Raw genomic sequence first — 18,639 nt, forward strand, 5'->3', positions numbered from 1 at the left:
CCGCCTTCGCGGACATTTACATTACAGACTTCTATGGGTTCAATTATAATCTAACAGGTGCACAACTTGTGGAAAGCCTTCCAAGAACATCAACTCTGCCTGAAATTATGGTCTGAATAATTGACTATTTAGAAACAAAAAGTTGTTTTCTCACTGAAAACAGCAAAAACTCATTAGCTCATCTGAACGTAATCCTGTGCTGCATTTTTTTTCCTCTATGAACTATATTACCAATAAGTACCAAGAATAACCCAGGTCCTCATTCGGATGTTGCACTTTTACAAATACTGACAGGCAGGGCTCTCAAGTTTTGAATGCAGGCAAGAGTGAAATCTCTCTTCCGCCGGTTGGATGGGTTGCAGGAATGGGGGTCTTTCATTAATAATATTATTATTAGTGTTGTTGCTCTGCTCTGCTCAGACTCATGGGGCACGTGCTTGTTTCCTGCTGTTTCCATAGCGATCCAGAGAGAAATTTATATTATAATTTTTTTTCAGCGTGAGAAATACAATGTGTGGCGGGAGTGCATGACAAAAGACCGAAAAGCGTGACTGTCACGTTCAGTGCGTGAGATGTGAGAGCCCTCCTGACAGGATAGACATTTGTAGCATGAGAGGCTCAAAACACAAAGTGTAATCAGTGCTAACACGTCGTGCACCTATCAAACTCAGTGAAGAACAGAGAAATAGACAAAGCACCAAACTTGTAAAGACATTTACTTACCAGGATACAGAACCAAACTCAATTGGATGTGATGAGTTTATGACCTACTCACAATAATGATGGTCAATAATATGGAGCGTTAGCACCAGGACATTCTTGGGATGTTCTTAGTAACAGGGTGCTGAAAAGTATCTCACATGTAATTAACAGAGGCATTCAATGCATGTGTCAACAGTTGCATTTGTAAGAGCTGAGGCATTTGTGATCTCGAAGCTATATTTGCTTTAAGTCCTAATAAGACTGTAAAGAAAGGCCAAACATATCAAATGTTATTTTTTGTTGCAACATCATACCACAAGAGAATTTTTTCAAATCGTCTTAGGCGTCCTCTGAGTATAATGAACTCTAATGGATGCTTAAATTAGCCTCAGCTAAGCACTGGCCAAGGCTCACGAGATGATTGCAACTATGTCTTTGTCAAAGATTAGCTTGCAGATATGATAATTCCTTCTGCAGATGAAGAATATAATCTGGGCTATGTACACAAAAACTCATTTAAGTAGTTTCAAAACAAAACAAACAAACAAAAAATCTTTTTGCACACAGTGCATATGAATTATTGCTAATTTCTTTTCTAAAAAAAACTCCAGACGAACAAACAAAAATCTTTGCACAGTGTATTACATGTTAAGACATAAAAAGCACAGTCACTCCCTCCTATTATGGCTAGTTTCTGGACATGGACTTATGAGCTGGGGGTTCATTTGATAACTGTTTTTGTGTTACACCAGATACAGTGACATCACCTGTGATGATGAGATGGAAAAGCCTCCTGAGACCATATATCCAGGATAAGCTAAGTGACCTAACTAGGAGGGCTGGTCTTTTGTGGTGGCTAGTTTTCAGTATAAAAGAAGCCCTCTCAGTCTCCTCAAAAGGTTTGGACTGACAGGCTGCCAAGAAAGGTGAGTGTTCTATTGTACTGTATGATATGTTGTGACTAAGAAATAATTTGATTACCAAGAGCAGTTCCCGAGTAAGATTTGCTCCAACATTCATGGTTTGTCATTTCTAACATTTTTTTATGCATCTAACATAACTTTGTTCTTGTAACTTTGCCATTTTAGTATCCACACAGCAGCTGCATCGCTGAGAAACACAAAAGGTAAAATAAAAAATGTGGATCTAGTGACAAAACCAGAAAAACTGCTTTGAATTCAGTTGAATCAACAAGCCAAATAATTTCTTATTTCCTTGACACTTTTTCCTTGACAAGTTTTTTTAAATTTTTTAAATAAGCTCTATATTGCTTTTACTTACTGTCTTTTACAGAGCAGCCATGAGTACAGACCAGGAGATGCAGTGTTTTGGGCCGGCGGCCATCTACCTCCGGAAACCTGAAAGGGAGAGAATAGAGGCTCAAAATACTCCCTTTGATGCCAAAACATCTTACTTCGTGACAGAGCCCGCTGAGATGTATCTGAAAGGGAAACTAGTGAAGAAGGAGGGTGGCAAAGCCACAGTTGAAGTTAGTGGTGGAAAGGTATGTTGACATTTAATGGCATACAGTGTAATCTGCATTTAAAAGCAATGGCTACACGTTCAACTTCTGTTTGTGCAAATGTTTCTGTTTCTTCAGAAAATCACTGTAAAGGATGATGAAATCTTCCCAATGAACCCTCCAAAGTTTGACAAGATTGAGGACATGGCCATGATGACCCATCTCAGCGAGCCCGCTGTGCTGTATAACCTCAAAGAGCGCTATGCAGCATGGATGATCTATGTAAGACATCCATCCATCCATTTTCTATACCGTCAATCCGTTAATCGGGTAGCGGGTGGGCTGGAGCCTATCCCAGCAGTCTTATGTAAGACAATTTTAGAAACAAAATAAAAACTTCAGACACACAACCTGATGGTGGGATCGCTCTCTAAAAGCAGCAGTATCTCACAGCAGAACACAAGGCGTCCTCTAAAATAGCCAAGTTGGTTGAGCATGTGGGCAGCTGTCGAGAACAAGCCTAATGAGGCGCAACTGTCAGGACCTGAACGATCTGCTGCCAGTGTCTTCAGTTGCAGACAGCACCGGACACCCTCAGAAGTCCTGTGCTCATATTACAAGTTAGAACCCTACGTTATAGGTAGTAGTGGGTCTTTGCATGGCCCTATCCCATCGTGGTGAATTTTGATACCAAGATGTTTGCACTGGCTCATTTAGTTTGATTAAATCACAATGTGGAGCAGCCACAGAAGGGACTTGCTGCTACACATTATTGGTGTGTAGGAACATAGTCTTTTTCTGCTTTGACTAATAGGTATACATGACTCTCTGCAAGTCATTTCAGGCAGACTGCTTCCTATTTAGGCATATATATGAATACGTATGTATGTGTATATACATACATATATAGATTTTTGGTATGTATATGTGTGTGAGTGTGTGTGTGTGTCTATATAAACATACTTCTCCTTTTCAAACAGACTTATTCTGGGTTGTTCTGCGTCACTGTGAACCCCTACAAGTGGCTCCCAGTGTATGACTCAGGGGTTGTTTCAGCGTACAGGGGAAAGAAGAGGATTGAAGCTCCACCCCACATCTTCTCCATCTCTGATAACGCCTATCAGTTCATGCTCCAAGGTATCAAGCACTCTGAAAGCTACTGTATGTCCTGATAGTGATTAAAAGCCTTTATAAATTACACAGTTCTGATATATTCAGTAATGTCACTGGTAAACCTTCCATGCAACTAAATAAATAAACATTTTTCCGTTTGTGTTGTTTCAACAGATCGTGAAAATCAGTCAATCCTGATTACGTAAGTCAAAATGAAATAGATCTATTCTGGACTGATATAGCTTCATATATCTGCATTGTATTATGTCTGACTTACACCATTATTTGTATGATTGTATGCATTGTAGTGGAGAATCTGGTGCAGGAAAGACTGTCAACACCAAGCGTGTCATCCAGTACTTTGCGACAATCGCAGTGGCTGGAGGAAAGAAATCTGAGCAAGTTTCTGGAAAAATGCAGGTAGGAAATGGAAAGCACTGTACATATTGTATGATACCTACTGTCTGATGATGTCAGCTACAAAACACAAGTAATTATTGTCCTATAAATACATTTAAGGGTTCGCTGGAGGATCAAATCATTGCAGCCAACCCTCTGCTGGAGGCCTATGGCAATGCCAAGACTGTGAGGAATGACAACTCATCACGATTTGTAAGTGCTTCTTCAGAAAATCCTGCTGCATTAAATTAATGTTTTTCTTTAAGCTTGTCTACCAGTCTTCTCCACCTCTTGGCCTTTTTGTTATTAAACTTGAAGACCTTTCAAGACAATATTGCTTTTGTGTGTTGGTTGTAAAGTTTTTTTCTGCTGCACTTTGCAGTATGTGAATGATTGAACAGATCAAGGTAAACCTGGAGAATAAAAAAGGACATCACAACCTTGCAAGGATTCAATCACATAACAGTTGCTTCCTAATTGCAGATATGTGCAACGGGAAAGTGTGTACCTTATATGCCCACACTAATAACTGTGTACTTCTGTAGGGTAAATTCATCAGAATTCACTTTGGGACAACTGGAAAGCTGGCTTCAGCTGATATTGAAACATGTAAGATTTTAATGGTGAAACACATTTCTTCAGTTGTGCTTAAAGAGACATTTTGCTTCAGTGCTGACGACTCAAATCCAAACAGATCTGCTGGAGAAGTCTCGTGTGACGTTCCAGCTGTCTGCAGAGAGGAGCTACCATATCTTCTATCAGCTCGCAACAGGCCACAAACCTGAGCTAATAGGTGAGAAATGTTGACACACATTACTTCACTTTTAGGAATACAAAAGAAAGGCTTCACCTGGGTCTGATAATAAATTACAGTAAATATTTTTCAGAGGCCCTCCTCATCTCCACTAACCCCTACGACTATCCCATGATAAGTCAGGGGGAAATTACTGTCAAGAGTATTGATGACGTTGAAGAATTCATCGCTACTGATGTGAGTTAAGAGGCTGAAAACCTGAAAATTTAAAATGGATTAGATTCAATTAAATCCTAAATACTGTAAGGAGTCCTAAAACATCATCAAGATGTCTTCCTGTTTGTAATGGTGGATCTTTCCTCAATAATTACATATAGTAGTTAACCTAAGTACAACAATCTAATATAAATCTGTGTTTTTTCACAAATTATTCCTCAGACTGCCATCGACATCCTGGGTTTCAGTGCTGAAGAAAAGATGGGCATATACAAGCTGACTGGAGCTGTGATGCATCATGGGAACATGAAGTTCAAGCAGAAACAGCGTGAAGAGCAGGCTGAGCCTGATAGCACTGAGGGTAAAAAACGTCTGAAGCTTGAAATGTTATGATGAAACTAAAAAATCTTCACATAATTGTACTTCCACAACTGAGAGTGATTGCATCGTAGGGGATAGGAGGTGAAAAAGCTGAAAAAGCTGGCACAGGTTTAAATGAGAACAACATCTGGTCTATTCAGTTCAAACTTTTTTTCACTGGGATTTGGATCCGTATAGGCAGCACATGATAAAGGGAAGGATTTTGTAAGAGCACTTTAGGTTCTTTTATCATCAATCCCCTTTTCTTTAATCTTCCTTTTTTTCAACCAGTGGCTGATAAAATCGCCTACCTCTTGGGTCTGAACTCTGCTGATATGCTCAAAGCTTTGTGTTATCCAAGAGTCAAGGTTGGAAATGAGATGGTGGTTAAAGGTCAAACTGTACCACAGGTAATCAACAAAAAAAAACATAGTTGATATTTTGAGAACAAATGGATTGATTAATACACAAATAATACTTATTGATTATAATCAAACATCTATCTTTATTTCTTTATTTATTTTAATCTTCAGGTCAACAATGCCGTGAGTGCTCTCTGCAAGTCTGTCTATGAGAAAATGTTCTTGTGGATGGTCGTCAGAATCAATGAGATGCTGGATACCAAACAGCCAAGAAACTTTTTCATTGGTGTCCTGGACATTGCTGGATTTGAAATCTTTGATGTGAGTAAATTACAAATAGTACTTTTTTTCTAATGTAGTTTACCAGCACAATAAACATCTGACAGAGTATGTGTTTCAACAGTACAACAGCTTGGAACAGCTGTGTATCAACTTCACCAATGAAAAACTGCAGCAGTTCTTCAACCATCACATGTTCGTCCTGGAGCAAGAAGAGTATAAGAAGGAGGGAATTGAATGGGAGTTCATTGACTTTGGCATGGACTTGGCTGCTTGCATTGAGCTTATTGAGAAGGTGAGCCACCTGCTCAAACATACTGACAAACACAGGAAACAATCTGATGACTGGAAAGCTTTTGTTTTTAATCATCATTTCTTCATCACAGCCAATGGGCATCTTCTCCATCCTTGAAGAGGAGTGTATGTTCCCTAAGGCATCAGACATAACCTTCAAGAGCAAACTGTATGACCAGCATCTGGGGAAAACTGCCCCCTTCCAGAAGCCAAAACCTGCCAAAGGCAAGGCTGAGGCCCATTTCTCACTGGTGCACTACGCTGGCACTGTTGACTACAATGTCACTGGCTGGCTGGACAAGAACAAAGACCCCCTGAACGACTCTGTGGTACAGCTCTACCAAAAGTCTTCAGTGAAGCTCCTGGCCTTACTGTATGCATCTCATGCCTCAGACGGTAATGTTTGATATACAACTTGTAAAATCAGAGTAAAACTTTCAATAGACCTTTGCTACTGTATGTATAAAGCAAGAAAAAGTAAAAACTAGAGATGATTTATGTTAACAATTTTAAGTTGCAACATACTTTTGGTTTAAAATCAAGGAGCAAAATGATTACAGTGTGATCAGCAACATCATAAATATTTGTCTGCCGACTTGTAAATTAAAATGTAAATGCTTTTTCCAGATGCTAAAGGTGGAAAGAAAGGTGGTGGCAAGAAGAAGGGTGGCTCCTTCCAGACAGTATCAGCTCTCTTCAGGGTAATTCTCATCCTCCCTTTAAGATGACATTACTCATTACTCATTTAGACATTACTCATTTAAGAGGGTTTTACATCAAAGCTTTCAAAAAGCAAAACTATCATATTACATGTGTGACTTAGTCCCATAGTTTTAAGACAGAATACCTCATAACTTGAACACACATTGCTGCAGATAAAGGTTATGGTTTACATAGTTTACATTATTATCTGGTTTACATTACCTTTCATGAGTAATGCACATTCAGTTTAATGACAGAGCAGCCCCAGGAGAAAAAAGTTCATTTGTAAAAATTATTTATGAAAAGAAAAATATTTAATTGAGGTAAAAAACTAAAAACAATTATAAGCTCAGACTGCTTGCCTCTATAAACGTGAATGCAAAGCTAATTTATCTGGCTCATTTTCATTTTTAGCGGAGTGGGGTTATGTTTATGTGAAGTGTGTATTCAGATCAGTCTCGCTATTTAGGAGAAAGCAACTATGACGTATGTTTTTCTTCTTTGATAGGAAAACCTGGGCAAGCTGATGACCAACTTGAGGAGCACTCACCCACATTTTGTGCGCTGTTTGATCCCCAATGAATCCAAAACACCAGGTCAGTCCCACCAAAAAAATCCTGTCTATCAGTAACACACTGTATGTACCATATTTTCACGGCGCTTCTTTATTCTGTTGGTTTGTTACTATTTCCCTACAAAATCCTTTAAGGTCTCATGGAGAACTTCCTGGTCATCCACCAGCTGAGGTGTAACGGTGTGCTGGAGGGTATCAGGATCTGCAGGAAAGGTTTCCCCAGCAGAATCCTCTACGGTGACTTCAAGCAGAGGTACAGTGACTATTTCTGTACCTTTAGTCCAAAAATGTCGGCTTTATCTGATTTAAGTCAATTCCTTCAGGTACAAAGTGCTGAATGCAAGTGTCATCCCTGAGGGTCAGTTCATTGACAACAAGAAGGCCTCAGAGAAACTATTGGGATCCATCAACGTGGACCACTCTCAGTACAAGTTCGGCCACACTAAGGTAAATGAACAGACCTAGTTACAATCGTAAAATAATTCAATTACCCATCACTTGAAACTGAAAATAAATTGCTTAAGCTAAATGTTATTACATCTATCAAAAGGTGTTCTTCAAGGCTGGATTACTGGGTACACTTGAAGAGATGAGAGATGAGAAACTGGTTCAACTGGTCTCAATAACTCAGGCTCTCTGCAGAGGATATGTGATGAGACGAGAATTTGTCAAGATGATGGCAAGAAGGTTGGTTGACTGGACCTGGACACTTATAGAGTGGCACTTGGAAGGAGATTTGCTATATTTTCTAAACTAAAAGTGTTGTCTTTGGATGAATATTAAAGAGGCCAAGTTAGAGTTGGGGGATTTATTTTTCAAAGTGGTTGTTCTTGGAAAATGTAAACAAGCTAAAGTACAGTATGTATTATCATAATGGTTAAATAATTTTTTTCCGACATCCTGTTGACATCTAGAGTAGCATCTTTGGCATGAATATTTGAATGGATGAAAATTCGTAAACAAAATCTGAATTCTTCTTTAACATATCTTAATTATACTGAAGATTGGAAGTAAAACACAAGTTCATGTTTTATTAAGATAGATCCATCCCACATGTCACTGGTTCAACTACCAGATGTCAATCTGTCTTTAATATTAGTAACAAAGGCAAATTAACCCCACCTTATGTGTGCTTTCACACATTAAGGCAGCATAGTGGAACTCATTACTGGAACCAGCGGTGCTGATTTGGCGACGGCAGCTTGATGAGTGAAATGAGTGAAAGGACACAGCTATGCAGGGCTGAACCGACTCCAATTGGCATTTGTGATTTATGAGGAGGAACAGTGGTGGGTTACATAGAAGAAGAGTTATAATGCATGTGTGAAGGAGGCAACTGACTTGTTGTGCGGGCAGCATTTTCAATGAGGAGTGTAATGTTCAAATCAAATTAACTTTGGACATCAGCAGATGATCATCTCCTTAATCAAATCTTTACCTTGCTCTCGTTTTTAATCAGACGGACTCTGTTAGGTATGTGCATTCTAGACAAACAACTTCCTTTGCTTTTTTTCCTTCCAGGGAAGCAATTTACTCAATCCAGTACAACATCCGTGCATTCATGAATGTCAAAACTTGGCCATGGATGAAGCTGTACTTCAAGATTAAGCCACTGCTGAAGAGTGCGGAGACAGAGAAAGAGATGGCCCAAATGAAGGAGGACTTTGAAAAGACCAAAGAGGAGCTAGCAAAAGCTCTGGCTAAGAAGAAAGAGCTTGAAGAGAAGATGGTTACTCTCGTACAGGAGAAGAACGACTTACAGCTACAAATTCAGTCTGTACGTCTAAAAGCCAGGGGAACAGCTTTTTAAGAGACTAGGTCTTACAGTTTACCATAATATTGAATTTTTGTGTCTGCAAATCTAGGAAGGTGAAACCCTGGTTGATGCTGAGGAAAGGTGTGAGGGGCTCATCAAAGCAAAAATCCAGCTCGAAGCTAAAGTCAAAGAGACATCTGAGAGGCTGGAGGATGAGGAGGAAATCAATGCTGAGCTGACTGCGAAGAAGAGGAAGCTGGAGGATGAATGCTCTGAGTTAAAGAAGGACATTGATGACTTGGAGCTCACCCTGGCCAAAGTGGAAAAGGAGAAACATGCCACTGAGAACAAGGTTTGTCTCTGATTTCAGTTAGTTAAACTGGACCAACAAGAAAATACTTGATCAAATCAAATTATCAAACATTAAATGCATTTATATGCCATATCTAGGTTAAAAACCTGGTCGAGGAAATGGCTTCTCAAGATGAGACCATTGCCAAGTTGACCAAAGAGAAGAAAGCCCTCCAAGAGTCCCATCAGCAGGTCCTTGATGATCTTCAGGCAGAGGAAGACAAAGTCAACACTCTGACGAAGGCCAAGACCAAGCTGGAGCAGCAAGTGGATGATGTGAGTAACTGTGTGTTTATTTGATTCAAGTATTCCTTACATTTCACTTTTACTTATTACAATTTAATGTGCATTAGCTTGAAGGTTCATTGGAGCAAGAAAAGAAGCTCCGTATGGATCTTGACCGATCTAAAAGAAAGCTTGAAGGGGACCTGAAGCTGGCCCATGAAAGCCTAATGGATCTGGAAAATGACAAGCAGCAGTCTGAAGAGAAAATCAAGAAGTGTGTGAATATGAAACCTTGATTTCACTTTAATAATTCTCAGAACATCTGTGTTTAAGTTGAAGGTTGCTGGAGGTCACCTAAGTTTCCTGGATTTCTGACAAACTGCACACAACTGCACAGTGTTCATCTAACACCTTTTTGTTTTTGACATGAAAGGAGGGACTTTGAGATAAGCCATCTACTCAGCAAGATAGAAGATGAACAAACTGTTGGTATTCAGATTAATAAGAAAATCAAGGAACTGCAGGTAATGTGTAAAAAGATTTTTGTCACCTATTAGTGATTGTTTTCAGTCAAAAATATACGTTTACATTTGATGTATGTTTGAAATGTATGTGGAAAGTGTATGGATGCCATGCACTTATTGTTGCTGTAAAGAAAGTGTAGGTTACTGTCTGTGTTGATAAGTCAAGTCCTCATCTCCATGATATAAAGACAATCTTTTGATAATACAGTACAATAATACATATATATTTGATTTGTACAGAGACAAAAAGCCGGAAATACTCTTTGTACACGTAACATGTTACATTTAAATATGACTTAATGTTGTTGCACCTCAGGCTCGTATTGAGGAGCTGGAGGAGGAGCTTGAGGCTGAGCGAGCTGCTCGGGCCAAGGTGGAGAAGCAAAGGTCTGATCTCTCGAGAGAACTTGAGGAGATCAGCGAGAGGCTTGAAGAAGCTGGTGGAGCGACCTCTGTTCAGATTGAGATGAACAAGAAGCGTGAGGCTGAGTTTCATAAGCTGCGCCGTGATCTCGAAGAGGCCACCCTGCAGCATGAGGCTACAGCCGCAGCTCTCCGTAAGAAGCAGGCTGACAGTGTGGCCGAGCTGGGAGAGCAGATCGACAACCTTCAGAGAGTCAAACAGAAGCTGGAGAAAGAGAAAAGTGAATACAAGATGGAGATCGATGACCTCAGCAGCAATATGGAGTCTGTCGCCAAAGCAAAAGTAAAATTAACTTTTGTTTTTTACTGATGAAAAACAAGGAAGAGTGTTTTATTACAGCCAGAATAAAAACAACTTTGTATTCATCCCACTGATTTCTGTCTTTTCGGTAGGTTAACATGGAGAAGATGTGCCGTTCTCTTGAGGATCAAGTAAGTGAACTCAAGACCAAGAATGACGAGTATGTGCGTCAGCTGAATGACATCAATGTTCAAAGAGCTAGACTGAACTCTGAAAATGGTGAGCGACATGCGAATCTTGGGAAACACTTTGATTCGGTTTATAAATTTTAGATATTTAAGAAGTAATTTTCCTTTATTCTTCTCAGGAGAAATAAGCCGCCAACTGGAGGAAAAGGAGTCTCTTGTTTCTCAGCTTACAAGAGGAAAACAGGCCTATATACATCAGGTTGAGGAGCTCAAGAGACACCTTGAAGAAGAAGTAAAGGTATTGAATTAGTCTCTACTTTATGGTAACACATACTCTTTTGCATTTCTTTATGATATACACTGAAAAATTGTATCAATTTATTTTTCTTTTTTCACATTAGGCCAAGAACGCCCTGGCTCATGCTGTTCAGTCGGCTCGTCATGACTGTGATCTGCTCAGAGAGCAGTATGAGGAGGAGCAGGAGGCCAAAGCTGAGCTGCAGCGTGGAATGTCCAAGGCCAACAGCGAGGTGGCTCAGTGGAGAACCAAATATGAGACTGATGCCATTCAGCGCACAGAGGAACTGGAGGAGTCCAAGTAAGGCTTTAGTTTTGATTCTATCCATTTTAAGTTGCAACATACTTGAAGTTAAAAGTTGAATATTTTTCAAAGGAAAAAGCTCGCCCAGCGTCTTCAGGATGCAGAGGAATCCATCGAGGCTGTGAACGCAAAATGTGCCTCTCTGGAGAAGACTAAACAGAGACTGCAGGGTGAGGTGGAGGACCTGATGATCGACGTGGAGAGAGCTAACGCTCTGGCTGCTAACCTTGACAAGAAGCAGAGGAACTTTGACAAGGTTAGATATTTTCATTGTGCAAAGTTTTCTCTAACTTGAGGTGTCAGACAGCACTTATTCATTTCTTATATGTCCAGGTTCTTGCTGAGTGGAAGCAGAAATATGAGGAGAGCCAGGCAGAGCTGGAGGGAGCCCAGAAGGAGGCTCGTGCCTTAAACACAGAGATGTTTAAAATAAAAAACTCCTATGAAGAATCTCTGGACCACCTGGAGACCCTGAAGAGGGAGAACAAGAACCTGCAACGTAAGACAAAAAAAAAATCCTGCATGTGATTGTTGACATAATCTTTTTAAGGTCAAATGAATCCGATATTAAACTTCGTTGATGGAGAAACGCTAATGTCGTATGTACATTTTGTGTTTTGGTGTCTCAACAGAGGAAATCACTGATTTGACTGAACAAATTGGAGAAACTGGAAAAACTATTCATGAACTGGAAAAGGGGAAGAAGGCAATAGAAACTGAGAAAGCAGAAATCCAAGTAGCCCTGGAGGAGGCTGAGGTATTTAACGGAGATGTTTGCAAAGAGCAGCACTGTATAGCTGAACACTTCATAGTTTTTAATTCTTACCTTTCATTTGCAGGCTACTTTGGAGCACGAAGAGTCGAAAATTATCCGTATCCAGCTGGAGCTCACCCAGGTGAAAAATGAAATTGACAGGAAAATCGCAGAGAAGGATGAGGAGATTGACCAGATTAAAAGAAACAGTCAGAGAATAATTGAGACCATGCAGTCCAGTCTGGATGCTGAGGTCAGGAGCAGGAATGACGCCATGAGAATCAAGAAGAAGATGGAGGGAGACCTCAACGAGATGGAGATTCAGCTGAGCCACGCCAACCGCCAGGCAGCTGAAGCCCAGAAACAGCTGAGAAACGTGCAGGGACACTTTAAGGTCTGAAAATCGTATGCATAAACACTTGCATATGTAGGAAATACTGTTAAATGACTTGATGATGAATATGACCTATCATGAAGATACTTTTTTGTTTTTTTCTCCGCTGCAGGATGCCCAGCTACACCTCGATGAGGCTCTGAGAAGTCAGGCAGACATGAAGGAGCAGGTTGCAATGGTAGAACGCAGGAACAACCTGTTGATGGCAGAGATCGAGGAGCTGAGAGCCGCACTGGAGCAGACGGACAGAAGCCGCAAAGTGGCTGAACAGGAGCTGGTTGATGCCAGCGAGCGTGTTGGACTGCTGCACTCTCAGGTATTCATAACAGCTAAGACATAAGTGAAGCACGTGTAGCACAAAATTTTGAAACCTCACTATATATAATTGTTTCTTCAGAACACAAATCTCATGAACACAAAGAGGAAGTTGGAAGCTGACCTTGTCCAGATCCAAGGGGAGGTGGAAGATGCCATCCAGGAAGCAAGAAATGCTGAGGAGAAAGCCAAGAAGGCCATCACTGATGTGAGCTTTGTTCACGTATTTAAGTATTCTCCTGTTCATGCAGTGGTATGTTTTTCAGAAACATAGCTCCAAAGACACTTTGGTTTGGAGCAGCCAACACTATCCTGACTTTAATTTGAACAGGAGCAGTGTGTAGACTTGAAAAAACATCTAGTGGTAAAGTTGCAGTTTTCAACCAGTTGAATTCCCTCCACCTCACCCATCAATTCCAAGCCCCAATGTGAAAGGTGCACTGGTGTTTAGTTAGTCCACTCCTGGGTACTGTTAAAAGTGTGTAAAAGATTGCAAAATGGTAAACTGAATGTATTTTACTGTTATGAAACTAACATGTAAAAAAGTAGATTTGATGCAAAAAAATTTTTTCCATTTAAACTAAACGATAGCAATCTGCTGATTTTCCAAGACATGAAATATTTACAAAAATTATGACAACATTTATGGAAATTGTTCTCCCACCATAACCTAAAGTAAATGCTTTTTGTCTTGTATGCACAGTTAAACCCATTCCCTTTGCAAGCCGCACTTTTGGTTGACATAAGGGTTGTATTAAAGGGAGCCTCACTGATCATTGGCTTCATGTGCAGGCTGCCATGATGGCAGAGGAGCTGAAGAAGGAGCAGGACACCAGTGCTCATTTGGAGAGGATGAAGAAGAACCTGGAGGTGACAGTGAAGGACCTGCAGCATCGTCTGGATGAGGCAGAGAACCTGGCTTTGAAGGGCGGCAAGAAGCAGCTGCAGAAACTGGAGGCTAGGGTATGTTTACTATCTATTTTTTCTCTTATTGTTTCACTTTTAGGATTTTTTTTGTTTGTTTTATTTGATTTTCTTTTCATTTTCACATCTACTTCAAATATATGGTGCAGACCTTGCAGCCCTTTTTTAAACATACCTGCTGAGGAATCATATGGCTTCTCTGCAAACCCTCTGGTTAACCTGTGGACCTGTTTTTGGGAAGGTTCGCGAGCTGGAGTCTGAGGTCGAGGCTGAGCAGAAACGTGGAGCTGAAGCTGTGAAAGGTGTCCGCAAATATGAACGCAGAGTGAAGGAGCTGACTTATCAGGTGTGGTGAAACAAAACTTCTTTTTTTGTATATATGAACAATCATAAAGAAAGCAAGCAACTGATGATTGTTATCTTATAATCCTCTGTGAGGAAGCTACATTATATAATTATTGCTGCCAACCACACACCAACTGTAGAATTTGTTTGATACCCCTAGAGGGCATGAATCACCATCATTTGTCTGTGGCTCCAACAATACATAGAGGACACCATAAGTAAAAATAGACACTCTGGATGCAAGTGTTGATACATGCTGTTACGTGTCTATGTCAGTGTGCTACTTTTGTGACATTTATCAAGGTGTCATGCAGATTTTAACTTAGAAACATTTGGAAGGAGGAGGAACTCTTTCAGGTACACATTGTGATTGACAGGTGACAATGTTTGTGCTACTCTGATGAATTCCCTTGAGACATCTGTAGTGGTGACAGTATGCAGATTTGTCTGCTCTCAACACATTTGTTCACCTCTTAAGCATTTGCAGTACTTTGGTTGTCATTTCTCTTCTTGACCTTACTGAAATAAAATCATTGTATGAGATAAATGCATATGAGGTTTTTGTGCCTTGAAGCACTTCTAGCGCTTAAAACAGACTTTACTTTGTACCATCTCTAGACTGAGGAGGACAAGAAGAATATTAGCCGCCTTCAAGACCTGGTTGACAAGCTGCAGCTGAAAGTGAAATCCTACAAGAGGCAGTCTGAAGAAGCTGTGAGTGTGAAATATTCAACACATGTGACACTCATAGGCGTTATACTAGTAACAGCTTTACAAAAATGTGTTCACACCAGTGGACTGACAGCACGATGAACACAGATTTAGTCACTCATACAACAGGAGAGACAGTTGCGAAATCTCTACTTAAACTTTGCACTTTCCAGGAGGAGCAGGCCAACGGTCATCTGTGCAGGTACAGGAAGGTTCAGCATGAGCTTGAGGAGGCTCAGGAGCGCGCTGACATCGCGGAGTCACAGGTCAACAAGCTGCGAGCCAAGAGCCGTGAAATCGCCAGAGTATGATCATTTTTATCATTTTTGCTCACATTATACATCATGATAATGATGGTAATGTACAAACAGTGTTTATCTTTCTTCATAATACTTTGATAATGCCCTCAACCGCTAATATCTGTCTCTTTTGTGTTGATTTTTAAGGGAAAGGAGGCTGAAGAATGAGCATCAGTCTGTATGAGACACATTACAAGAAATCATACAATATGACCGTTTTGTCTGATGTGTCACGTGTGTAACAAGCAATAAAAAAGCAGGCAACTGTTTCGCATGATTCTGACTTGATCACACACATGTTACAAGCCTCCATGTTAAGTTGTTAAGTGGCGAGGTTAGTCATCAGAATATTTGACACAATTTTTACACAAATTTTTACAAATCAGACATCCCGCAGTTTTCAGATTTATATGAAAGGCTGTGCCAGTTGATCTAATGAAAACAAACCTAACAACAGGAAGCTCATTTTTAGGTCTAAATTTAGGTTGTACACCTTCATCATTCAAAAAAACCTCGTCTGTCAAGTGTCACCAGTTGTCACATAGAAGTCGTCTAGGTTAAGATAGCTGCAAATCTGTGCCTTGTGGTGATAATGTAACTGACAGTCTAGTGACCTTACAGTTTTCATATGCGGTAGAGAACATATGCCGTGCCATACCAAGTTCCTATGATGAAAATAGACCCTTTAGTGACATGCAACCTTCTGCAGATACTTAAGCTTTGATGTATTTGCATTTTTAAATGTTGGTTAACAGTTAATATATATCACAGTTGCATGAAATTTAAAAAAACTCAGCACATTACTTCTTTTTGAATAAAATTTCTCAAAAACTAATTTGGCTTTGTGTGCATCACAAGCAAAATGCTGCATGGGGAGAACAATATCCTGTTCTACTACCTTTCAATTAACATTAAGTAATCATGTTTGACCAGGTAAAACTGAGTGGCTCATTATGTGGACATTTACATTAAAAGATTTGTCCTGAATTTAAATGAGACATCCACATACTTTACACATATTTTTACTCCTAAATTCTGCTGTTAGAGGATCAATTTTTGGGTAAAAAGGTTTCACTGGGAGTGTTCTGTTGTGCCACAACTAAAATAAATATTGCAAACTAATTTTCCTTTGCAAATGGCAAATTGTAACATGCTTATATATTGCAGTACATAGAAAATGTCAAATGTGATATTGCACAACTATTACATGTTCAAAAATGTTTGTAAAGATTTTGGAGGGGAATGCGAAATGTAACACAAGATCTCAACCCCTATCCAACCCAACATCGTCTTACTTTTCACTGCCACTGTCACTCATACTTGGTTTCGGTTAGGCATGTAAAATACATGGCTATGAATATTATTCCTAAATACATGTTTGCAGGTTGACATAAAAGTTTATCAGTCTTACTGTTTCTGTGCATCGAATGTGATGTTACAATGTCTTGGACATGTGGATACACATACCTGTCACTCATTTTCCTGTAGTACTGGGCTGTTTGTGCAAGGGAGGAAAATTAATCTGATCCCATGTTATAGGGAAGAACTAAATGTAAGATCTATGCATGTCTAATGATATTGTAGCTTTTAGTGGTGTTCTTCAATTAAGCGCATAGACTTTTTAATGAATTTACATTTGAATGTTTGTGTAACATGAACCATTTGGATTCAGATTGGATTTAAATTACGCCAACAAAATCTAGTTATTTGACGCATTAAATTGCCTAAACCGTAAAGGATAAATTGCTGTCTGACAATGATTGGGAAACCATAGAAGCAATAAATATTGCACATATTATTGATTATTTTTTTGTGTAAATAGCAGTCCTTCCCCCATCGTCAAAAATGTTCACACAGGTCTGTTTCTGCTGCAGTAAGCAGATAAATCAATGGAGATATAGTTCATCAATATAACATCAAATTATAAAATCTGAAAACTGTTAAATCAATTAAAAGAATCAGTGCTTAAGAAGTAAAACTCTTCCTTATTTGAGCATCCACCCTTGGGGCAGTCAGGAGACTGAGAACAGTGAGGACATATGTTTTATGCCAAAGGTTGTTCCACAATAAGACCTGAGGCATTAACAAATGGCAGAGCTCTGAGTGCATCGCTGAGGAGAGAGCTATATTTGTGTTTCTTCCAAATAAGCACAGCTGGGAGCATATGAGATCAAGTATCACATTTTTATTGAATATATCAGCCTTTTTAGTAAGGTGTGAAGTCCTCAGTATTTAACGTCTAATGCCCTCTGCCCTTCTTCTCCACTTCAGTGTCATCTTTCAACAAGGAAAGAATGCAAACTACCACACATCATATAACACGATCCCCTCCTTGTTGCATATGGGGAACAAACACTTGTCTTAAGGGAAGGTCAATCTTTCAAGCCCGGTCCTGTCTTCAGTACATCTGTCACACAGAACAAGACCATTTAAAGAAAGAGTTTAAAAATACATGCCTGCCCTCGAGACAGCACAAGGGTCTCGAGACACAATTCTAACTCAGATTCCACATTGGACAATGGAGTTTGCTCTCCCACAAACATCCTATAGGGTTTCAAATGTCACCCGCTGCATCACATAGAGGTGATGGACTGCTGTTAAAATATTCAAAAACATTCCTCCTGTCAGACACTTATAGTTTGCAGTGTTAAAAATTGCAATCCGATATGGAGAAAATTATGAACAGTGAAAGTGTTAGAAAATGTGAAGAACAATGCAAACTGATGAAAGGGCTGATAAAAGTATGTTGGTGTCAGAAAGTCGACCAAACTAGCTGCTTTTGTCTTTAATGTATAGTGGATTTGACTGACTGGTTACTTTTTTAATGAAGAAAATGCCAAAGTGACAGTTGTGACTCAATCTCAATCTAAATCTAAATACATTTTCCCTTTATTTTTCATTATATGTTGATGCCTTTTTTAAATTCTAATGTCCCCATCTGATGTTCATACAGTAATCTCAGATTTCAATTCAGTCTCTAGAAACCTGAAATCTGACCTGCATCCAGACAACCTCTGGTGGACATATGGACATGCCTGTCATCAGCCTAATCTGTAGAATTATAACATTTTCATTCACTTCTACAAAATGAATCATCTGAGCCCTCAGCTGACCAGTCAGAGCAGACATGAAGGCAGCAGCAGCCACATTAGTTGCTGTAGTTTCTACAGAAGCAAAATGCCCTCAGCTTTAACTCACTCATACGAGACCACCAAGTAACACAAAATGATATAGATCTGTCTCCACACATGACTCGTAAATACCACAGGCTGCCTTTTTGGTTTCTTGCAGTTCAAGTTCAGGTTTATTTTCACACTACAGTTTACACAAAGAGAAGTCAGAGTCAGAGTGGTGTGGTGTGAGGTGATTAG

The 18,639-nt window shown here is 39.7% G+C and overlaps 1 protein-coding gene across 1 annotated transcript; it reads left to right on the forward strand.

Annotated features, from left to right (window-relative positions):
- Positions 1 to 1,729: 1,729 nt before the first annotated feature.
- On the forward strand, positions 1,730 to 15,535 carry LOC140303360 (myosin heavy chain, fast skeletal muscle-like). The gene is made up of 40 exons (XM_072382090.1): positions 1,730 to 1,828; positions 1,996 to 2,206; positions 2,303 to 2,446; positions 3,145 to 3,301; positions 3,452 to 3,479; positions 3,586 to 3,697; positions 3,797 to 3,889; positions 4,222 to 4,285; positions 4,371 to 4,469; positions 4,564 to 4,667; positions 4,869 to 5,007; positions 5,298 to 5,416; positions 5,540 to 5,689; positions 5,772 to 5,942; positions 6,034 to 6,337; positions 6,569 to 6,642; positions 7,152 to 7,239; positions 7,353 to 7,470; positions 7,541 to 7,664; positions 7,768 to 7,904; positions 8,739 to 8,994; positions 9,083 to 9,325; positions 9,424 to 9,600; positions 9,678 to 9,823; positions 9,983 to 10,073; positions 10,390 to 10,779; positions 10,890 to 11,016; positions 11,105 to 11,223; positions 11,327 to 11,523; positions 11,599 to 11,782; positions 11,860 to 12,025; positions 12,159 to 12,283; positions 12,366 to 12,674; positions 12,787 to 12,990; positions 13,072 to 13,197; positions 13,782 to 13,952; positions 14,155 to 14,259; positions 14,877 to 14,972; positions 15,143 to 15,274; positions 15,416 to 15,535. The coding sequence occupies exons 2-40, from the start codon at positions 2,003 to 2,005 to the stop codon at positions 15,434 to 15,436; spliced, it is 5,814 nt and encodes a 1,937-aa protein (XP_072238191.1). The 5' UTR covers positions 1,730 to 1,828; positions 1,996 to 2,002; the 3' UTR covers positions 15,437 to 15,535.
- Positions 15,536 to 18,639: the final 3,104 nt, after the last annotated feature.

The sequence above is a fragment of the Leuresthes tenuis genome, unplaced genomic scaffold (genome assembly GCF_036924035.1).
Source record: "Leuresthes tenuis unplaced genomic scaffold, fLeuTen1.0.hap1 SCAF_3, whole genome shotgun sequence".
Classification (NCBI taxonomy): domain Eukaryota; kingdom Metazoa; phylum Chordata; class Actinopteri; order Atheriniformes; family Atherinopsidae; genus Leuresthes; species Leuresthes tenuis.

Bases quoted from the DNA above. Each gene is read 5' to 3' on its own strand.
- LOC140303360 (XM_072382090.1), top strand. From the start codon at position 2,003: ATGAGTACAGACCAGGAGATGCAGTGTTTTGGGCCGGCGGCCATCTAC. The intron at 7,471-7,540 runs GTACAGTGACTA...CAATTCCTTCAG, and splicing joins TACGGTGACTTCAAGCAGAG to GTACAAAGTGCTGAATGCAA. The intron at 13,953-14,154 runs GTATGTTTACTA...GTTTTTGGGAAG, and splicing joins TGCAGAAACTGGAGGCTAGG to GTTCGCGAGCTGGAGTCTGA.